Source organism: Lathamus discolor, chromosome 1 (genome assembly GCF_037157495.1).
Source record: "Lathamus discolor isolate bLatDis1 chromosome 1, bLatDis1.hap1, whole genome shotgun sequence".
Classification (NCBI taxonomy): domain Eukaryota; kingdom Metazoa; phylum Chordata; class Aves; order Psittaciformes; family Psittacidae; genus Lathamus; species Lathamus discolor.
The window spans coordinates 68021592-68030571 of NC_088884.1; the positions used below are offsets into that span (position 1 = coordinate 68021592).

General features: G+C 57.5%; 1 protein-coding gene across 2 annotated transcripts; it reads left to right on the forward strand.

Moving 5' to 3' along the window:
- The first annotated feature begins 3434 nt into the window (after positions 1-3434).
- Positions 3435-8094, forward strand: CHADL (chondroadherin like). 2 transcript variants are annotated; one of them, XM_065677436.1, is made up of 4 exons: positions 3435-3719; positions 3794-5455; positions 6597-6763; positions 7103-8094. In XM_065677436.1, exons 1-4 carry the CDS (start codon positions 3567-3569, stop codon positions 7299-7301), a joined length of 2181 nt encoding a protein of 726 aa, XP_065533508.1. In that variant the 5' UTR covers positions 3435-3566; the 3' UTR covers positions 7302-8094. The 2 variants fall into 2 exon arrangements, with proteins under 2 accessions (XP_065533508.1, XP_065533498.1); XM_065677426.1 differs by having other exon boundaries at positions 3511-3719; positions 3803-5455.
- Positions 8095-8980: the final 886 nt, after the last annotated feature.

The window sequence follows — 8980 nt, forward strand, 5'->3', positions numbered from 1 at the left end:
AAGCAAATAGTAGCAGGATTTTCCTGGTCCTGGTATTCAGTGTCAAGGTCAGATGTTTATAGGAAAAAGGGGGTGTGTGAGGGTAGAAGTTACAGTCTCTGCAGAAACCAGATTGCTTCTAGGTAGCCCATGGACTCAGAAGTCCCTCAAAATTGGCTTATGCCTCAAGAGCAGGAAAAAAGAGGGTGGGAACTGTTAACTGCTGTTTCCAGCAGAAGCTGGTCCCAGAGGAGGACTGGTTCCCAGCGGTACCCTGAAGGAAGACGGGGTCATTCCAGTACGTCTTCAGCCTGTCTTGTGCAGCTGTCTCACCCCAGCAGCACTCCTGTTGGCAGTAGCTTTTTTAATTTGAACATAGCCTGCCCAGGCAGCGGTGGTGCAGAGCTCTGTCTGCATGGAGCAGTTCGGGTGTCAGACTTGATGATCTTAAAGGTCTTTTCTAGCCTAGTTGATTCTATGATGTATGAGCAGTGAAACCCTGTACCGGTAGCAATAGGATTATGCTCCTTACCAGCAGAGGTAGAACATTTTCTTTCATGGAAAGCAAAAGGTATCTGGCGTGGTAGAGGTGGGTTAATCCCCATCAAGTGGAAGTTCAAGCCTGCTGCCATGCCCTATCAGAGAGAGCAAAGGCTGGCTGCCTCCCTCCAGCCTCGGCAGAAGCTAAAGCTCTGCTTTAGATCACTGCTGGGTAAGTGAACAAACTAAAAGCCTGGGGGAGGCTGGAGAAAGGGCAGATGTGTCTCTCAGTGCCAGGGTGCTTGGTTCCACACCTCGGCCTCCCCATGGTCCTCCAGCAGAGCCAGGGAGGTGTTGATGCCTTCAGTCAGACACGCAGGGGTGGGAGGACCTGGCTAGGATAACAGGTGGAGGGGCCACACGGTGGGGAGCCATGATGGTGGCTGTGCAGGTAGCTCTACATCAGCTGGCAGATGATGTTCCACTGAGGTGCGCGGTGGTCACAGCAGAGGCTGTGGTCCAGGCTTCCCAGACCCCTCCAAGGGCCCAGCTAGAGCTGCTCCACCCCACTGTCCCTTAGGCAGAGAGTAGTGATGCTCATCAGGTCTGGGAAGAAACTGGCCTCCAGCATGGGGAAGAGGCAGTGCTGCAAGGTCATCTGCAAGGTGGCAGCACTGGGATCATAGAAGTGTTAGGTTTGAAATGGCCCTTAAAGCTCACCCAGTTCCAACCCCTGCCACGGGCAGGAGCACCTTCCACTAGAGCAGGGTGCTCCAAGCCCCTGTGTCCAGCCTGGCCTTGAACACTGCCAGGGATGGAGTTGGGGCGCAGGACACAGCACTTGCTAGTAACAGCTCAGAGGGGCATAAGGGCCAGCCAAGCACACAGCAGGCGCAGGGCGAAGACCGGCAGCCAGAGCACCCAGAACAGACACTGCTCCCTTCAGGTGGCCCTCCCCAAGGCCACCACCACTTCAGGCGGGTCTTGGTGGTTCAGTGCAACCTCTCAGCTGCCCAGCGTGACCACTGCCAGCCTGAGGCAGATTCATCCCCTCTAGATCTACATCCCCAGTGGTCTTCCCTGTGTAGCAGAGTGGAGATGAGCACAAAAGTGGTGCCACAAAGGTGCAGTGGGGTCACCCTGTGCCATGGGAGCAATAAGCACCCTGGGAGCTGCAGGGATGAAGGGGATGCCAGCCCAAGGCCACAGCTAGGAAGGCTTTGGCCATCTGGCAGTGGGGAGGTTGGCAGGCACCACCCAGCATATCCATCACCCACAGGTGGCACCAGGATGGGACATACTGGGTCTGGCAGCTGAGGTGATTGGTGAGCAGAGAAGGGCTTGAAGGGGAGAGAAACCTGAGTATGAGATTTGTGTCAGGCTGCAGATCTGCTCGTGTTCCCTGGGGAGCGAAGCCCAGAGCCACATGAAGGGAAATGAGAGTCAGGGAGGAGAGCAAAGGCCTCGGTGCCCTTCTGAGACAAACTTCTTCATTTCACGCAGGCACTGCCACCCCTGGCCTCTCGGAAACAGGCAGAGAAGCAAAATGAGGAGATGGGAGGGCCGTAAGTGAGGCATAGCCCTATAGCCAGCCCTGCCAGCCCAGGCTTACTGCTGCTGTTGCCATTCTGGCTGGATGTCACCTTTGTGCCCTGCAGCTTTGTAGCTCCTGTGACTTAGGCAGCAGGGAAAGAAAAGGCAAAGCCTGGGCAGCAGCAAGTGCAAACCCCGTGTGGGCTCTGGCTGGGCTGGTGCTGGGGTGCTCTGGGCTTGGGCTCTCCAGTGCTGGTGCTCTCGGCCCCCTGTGATACAGGGAGGGAGGTGATGGCTGGGTCTCTGCCCTCTCTCCAAGGTTGGCTTCCCCTTCTTCCCCCCCTCCTCCTCCTTCTCCTCCTCCTGCATTTCTGGCTCCGTGCGGCGAGCGCTGCTGGGAAAGCAACACAACGGGCCCCTTTCAGCTCTGGCTTCTGCAGGGAGAGCAAACACTGGCACAGGCACTCGGCTGCTGCTGCACGCGGTGGCCGGCTGCTCTCCTGCCTTTCCTTACCACTCCTTGAGGTCCAGGTACCCCCAGGCCCCGGGTGGGTGACCCCCAGGGTGTGTGGGACAGGGTGGGGGGGTGGTGCCTGGCACGTGGATGGGGGCTGAGATGGGGACATCGCGTTGGTGACACTGGCTGGTGGCTGCATGAGGGGCCTGGTGACCCCAGTGGGGGGGGGGGGGGGGGGCTGAGGAAGGTCTGGCTGTGATGGTGGGTGGAGGGCAGATTGGGGATGGAACCGTGGGGGATGAGGAGCCAAGGTGGGCAAGGGGATGGGCACCATGTGGCTCCACGAGTTACAGCCTTGCTGTAGTGTAGACCCCACTGCTTCTGCTCCCCAGAGCTTAGGGGGTGTGCACTGACCGCAGCTGCAGCCCCACCACCCCTCTGTGTTGCCCCCAGCCTTGGCCTCTCTCTGGCACCTCCACCCCAGGGGCTCACCTCTGCCTGGCCAAACCCAACCCCTCCTTCCTGCTGCTGAGCAGTGGTGATTTACTGCGAACCCTGCTGTGAGCAGCTCGGGGAGGCACGGAACTGTGAGCTGGGAAGGGGCCAGGGTGACGGAGAGCGGACATTTGCAAGCAAGAGGTGGCAGCTCAGAAAGCCAGCGTGATCACCTCCTGTGACTGGGTGTACCTGCTCGCCTCGCACAAAACCCAAGCCTCTCGTAGGGGGCATGGTGATACCTTGTACAGATCAAGACCATGTTATGCTAGAGCTATACGAAGGAAATGGGGTGGGGGTGTATGTGCTCCAAGCCAGTTCCCCACAAGTGCCACCAATGCTCCCAAATGTCCCTCAGGAATTTAGCTTTCAGGTCTCCAAGTGGAGCCCTGCCGTCTGTGCCCTTCGCTCTTCATTCCAAATGTTTCTTTTCTCCTTCTTCCACTCTCGTCCTTGTTTATGACCTGTAAAATCTCTGTGTGAGAGCAAGAGGCAGGGAGACCTGCCCCACTCGGTCACAGCAACAGCCCCCCCTTGGCACCCGGCGCTCGTAGACGCGGCTGTGTGGGGACACCCTCCTGCCTTCACCACCCTGTCTCCACAGCCACGGGTGCCCTCCGCCATGAGGCTGTCCTGGGGGCTCTTCCTGCTCACGGTGGCACTGGGGGAGACGGCTGCCGCCCGCTGCCCCGCACCCTGTGTCTGCGACAACCTCCGTGCCCACGTCCTGTGCCTCAACGGGAGCCTGACGGCCGTCCCCACCGCCATCCCGCAGGTGGGAAGGGGACAGGGAGCGGGGGGCAGTGGCAGCCCTGCGGTCACTCAGTGTTTTGTTTGTGTGACCGACAGCTCACCAAGAAACTGGACCTTCGGGGCAACAGCTTCTCGGTCATCCCGGCGGGAGCCTTCCTTGGCACCCTGTACCTCACGCACTTGGACCTGCAGCGCTGCAAGGTGGAGAAGCTGGAGGAAGGGGCTTTCCGAGGGCTGGGGAGGCTGGTCTACCTCAACCTGGCCTCCAATGACATAGCCATCCTCTACCAGGAGTCCCTGGACGGGCTGTCCTCCCTCCAGCAGCTCATTCTGGAGGGGAACCGCATTGAGGAGATCCAGCCGGGTGCTTTTGGCCATCTGGGGTCCCTCACTGTCCTCGACCTGAGGACAAATGCCTTGGTCTACCTCCCAGACATGGTCTTCCAGGGCCTGGTGGTCCTCAGGTGGCTCCGGCTGTCCCACAACACCCTCCATGTGCTGGGCAGCGAGGCCTTTGCCGCCCTGCCCGCGCTGCGCAGGCTGAGCCTGGACCACAACGAGCTGCAGGCGTTGCCTGGCGAGGCCCTGGCCAGGCTGGATGGGGTGACCCGACTGGACATGGGCCATAACCCCATCACCTGCCTGGCTGAGGAGGCGCTGGCCATGGCCTCCCTGAAGCACCTCTTCCTGGACCACGCAGCCCTGCAGGACGTGGCGGCCGAAGCCTTCACCCGCAGCCCCCGGCTGCGCACGCTGGACCTGCAGGCTAACCAGCTGCAGGGGCTGCCGGCCCTGGCTGGGGCTGGGGCACTGGTGAGGGTCAACCTGGCCAGCAACCCCCTGCTCTGCTCCTGCCTCCTGCGCCCCTTCCACGACTGGCTGGTGAGGGAGCGGGTACAGGTGGAGGGGACCTGTGCGGCACCCGCTGCCCTCCGCGGCCGGACCCTGGACTCGCTGAGGCCCCCTGAGATGAGATGCGGCCATCACGAGCTGCCCCCCACCCCTGCCACACCATCAGAGCAGCCGAGGGCAGGCGGCAGCAGGCAGTGCCCCCACGGGTGCTCCTGCTCCCCCGATGTCCGCCATGGGTCCTGTGAGAACAGGGGCCTGCAGGAGATCCCCCAGGGCTTCCCCAGGGACACCCGCCTGCTCGACCTGCGCCGAAACGCCTTTGGGATGGTGCCACCGGGTGCCTTCCCTGGCCTGAAGGAGCTGGTGTCCCTCCACCTGCAGAGCTGCAGCATCAGGGCACTGCACCCTGGGGCGCTGCGGGGACTGGAGAGCCTGGTCTACCTCTACCTCACCGACAACCGCCTCTCCACCCTGGCAGCCACCGCCTTCGAGGGTGCCTCGCGGCTGGCCTACCTCGACCTGGACCGCAATGCCTTCACCCGCCTGCCCACAGGCGCCTTCCAGCTCCTGCCCAACCTCATCTCCCTCCATCTGCAGCACAACGCCATTGAGGAGCTGGCAGAGGGTGACCTGGCCGGGGCAGGGGCGCTACGCTGGCTCTACCTTGCCGGTAACGCCATCAAGCACATCGCTCCTACCGCCCTGGCTCCCACCGCGATGCTGGAGAAGCTGCATCTAGAGGGAAACCAGCTGGCAGAGGTGCCCACGGCAGCCCTGCAGGGCCTGCCTGCCCTGAGCGAGCTGAAACTGTCCCGAAACCCCATAGAGCGCATGGGGGACAGAGTGTTCCTGCCTGTGGCCTCCAGCCTGCAGCACCTCTACCTGGACAACATGGGCCTGCAGCGGGTGCGTGGGGCTAGGGACCCCTGAGGGGCAGAGTCACCACAGGGCACAGCCACTGGTCCTATCTTGTTCCATTGGGAATGTTCCTATAGGGGCATTCAAGCAGATGTCTCCCAAACTCCTAAGGCTTCAGGGTTTGCTTCACAGCCTGGCTGGGAAGAGAGGCATCTTCAGGCTTGCCTGGAGCACTGCCTTGCTCCGAACTTGCCTCCAGCTCCTCTGGGACAGGCTTGCTGCCTCCAGTCCTGAAAGACACCCACTTTCAGTGGAATTCAGACCATTCCCCAACCCCCCAGCCCTAGCCATATTTCTTCTCTTATGGGCTGCCCTGTGGCTTCATTCGCTGTTACTCTGAATATCTCCATTCTATCAAGAAAGTGGCATTAGCAGCACTCTCATAAGCATCATGGAGCTGTTGGAGCAGGTCCAGAAGAGAGCCACAAGGGGCTGATCAGAGGGATGGAGCACCTCCCGTATGAAGACAGGCTAAGAGAATTGGGGCTGTTCAGCCTGGAGAAGCAAAGCTGCATAGAGATCTCATAGCAGCCTTGCAATAGCTGAAGGGGACCTACAAGGATGCTAGAGAGGGACTGTTCATCAGGGACTGTAGTGATAGGACAAGGGTAACGGGTTTAAACAGGGGAAGTTTAGATTGGATATAAGGGGGAAGTTCTTTACTGTGAGGGTGGTGAGGCACTGGAATGGGTTGCTCAGGGAAGTTGTGAGTGCTCCATCCCTGGCAGTGTTCAAGGCCAGGTTGGACAGAGCCTTGGGTGACATGGTTTAGTGTGAGGTGTCCCTGCCCATGGCAGGGGGGCTGGAACTGGATGGTCTTAAGGTCCTTTCCAACCCAAACCACTCTATAATTCTATGAGCTTAAGAGCACCCAGGGACACTTTAGTACCTCCGGCACGTCACCTTATTTATTTCTAAGAAGGTTGAACAGGGCCTAATGAGTCCTAAAATGTGACTGAAACCAGTTGAGTTTTTACAGTCCCTGCTGTTTAAAATTGCTCTTTCACATGGCCCCCAGGTTGAGGAGAGGCTTGCAGCCCCCCCCCAAGCTAACTGGTACTGGAGGGGCAGAGATTGGTTCTCCTGCACCCGCCAGCACCCCCTGACTCACCCTCTCCCTTCACTGCAGATTTCCCCCGGTGCCTTCACTGGCCTTGGCCCCAAGATCCGAAGCCTCCACCTGGAAGGCAACAAGATGAGCAGCATGCCCAGTATGAGCAACTTCACTGGGCTGGAGATCCTCAACCTGCGGGATGTGCCTTTCCAGTGCGACTGCCAGCTCCTTCCCCTGCGCCGGTGAGTGCCACGAGGGGGGAATGGCCCCAGGGGACATCTGCACCCTGCCACACACGGGGCAGGGGGGCACAGATGGCAAGCTGGCTAGTTTGGGTCATGGTGGTGAGATGGAGCATGTGCCTGTGTGCAAGGATCGAAGTAGCCTGCACTTTCCTGGCACGGGGAAAGCAGCCACAGGCTGGAGTAGGCACATCTTCAAGTATCCAAACATCACCCAGGTGAGACCCTGAGCAATGTGGCCTGGCTCTGAAGTGACCTGTACCCACTCACAGGCACTGAGTTTCATCTCTCCCTTTGCCCCATCCTGTTCCCTTCCCTGATCTCCTGCCATGTTTCCAGGTGGATCGACAAACTCAACCTCCATGTAGGGGCCACCTGTGGGTCCCCTACAGAAGCCAGAGGGCTGAAAGTGAAGCTTTCCACCACCTTCCAAACCTGCCCTGGCTGGGGAGACAAGACCAAGGCTGCAAGCAAGCCCAGCAAGAAAAAGAAGTCAGGAAAATCACCAGCCAGAGGCTTCAAGAAGAGCAGAGCTTAGGAAACGATTTCTAGACTTGTCCCCACCAGAGCAACATGGATATGGAACAAGATTCAAAGGAGAAAGGCTGGTGCCAAAGTGATGCTCCTTTGCCAAAGCATCACAAAGCATTTGGTTTTGCAGGACAGAGAGACCTGACCCTGGAGAGACCTGGTACAAAAAGCTTCTGCAGTATTTGCAGCATGCTTTGATGACTTAACAACAAAAACAATTCCTTGCTTTTTGTTCCCAAGGCTCCCTCCAGCCACACGGAAGAGCTGGAATCCACAAGGTTCATTTTATCAGTGGGACTGCAAATGGCACCAGTGAAAGACCCTGTGCAGGCTTGGGTCTTAAGAGCAGGAAACACAAAAATTATCATGAGTGAAAACATAGCCTGAATTCCCAGCAGCTCCTCAGAATTAAAACATAAGCAGAACCAAACCTTTCTATGTCCTGCAAAATTTGATCAGTGGCCCCGTCAATTGAATGGGATCACTGATCCCCTAATTGATCTCATTATAAGCATGTGCCCAACTTACTCCTCATGGTAGGCCAGGTTGGGATGCCCCAGACCCATTTTAAAGTCATAATTTTGTTCCGATTGAGAAGGCTTTGAAAGGACAGACTCTTATAGCCATTGAACTACCATGGCTACAGCAAAAGAAAAAAGAATCATAGAATCAGAATGGTTTGGGTTGGAAGGGACCTTAAAGCTCATCCAGTTCCAACCCCCTGCCACGGGCAGGAACACCTTCTGCTAGACCAGGTTGCTCCAAGCCCCTGTGTCCAGCCTGGCCTTGAACACTGCCAGGGATGGGGCAGCCACAGCTTCTCTGGGCAGCCTCTGCCAGGGCCTCACCACCCTCGCAGTGAGTATCTCTTAATATCTGAATCTACCCAGTATCTAATCTAAATCTAAGAAAGCTAAAAGCATTTGGAAATTATCATCCTATGAAGAAAGGTGGCTCTCAAACCCAGCTCTTTGACAAGAGAAACATGCAATGGCTTCGCCCCTGCATTAAGCCATCTATGACAAGTCTGTGATAAGAGGCAGAGGTGCTTGGAGAGGCAGCAGCCAGAGGCAGGTGGTGAGGGAGGCTCCATCAAAAGTCTTTGCTAAACCTCCCTCCCCTACCATGCTCACCCCACCAGTTTCCCTCTTCCAGGGGGCAGTTACGGGTGGGCTAAGATGGCACATCTCACACCTGCTTTGACACAGACTCTCCCCACTTCTCCCACCTGTGTTCTGTTGCTGCCCCACGGCCCTTTCTTTCCTCTCTGGTGAAAGGCTTTGTTTCCCTCTTTAGAAGGGAAAAAAGAGGAAGTCTTTGTTAATTACTCCCAGTCTCTACCCCATGCTCTGCAGACAGCTTGCCAACATTTATTCTTTTTGGTCATGAAAAGCAGGAACTATTTTAGCATGACAAGCTCTCGCCTGGGAGCATGAGGGAGCATGGGCAAGGCAGCCGTTCCATAGCCAAGGCTGTCCCTATAGGATCTGACAAGGAGGCACTTGCTTGGCCTGCAGTGGCACTGCCAGACACATCCTCACCTGCAGACAGCTCACAGGGACCTGCTCCAGATTTAAAACTGGTTTTCCCCACTGTTGCCATACTGACCTTTCTGCTTTTTCTCCTCAACTTTGAGGCCTGTCTGGAGAGAGGAATATTATTGTTTTGCCCTAAAATGGGAAATTA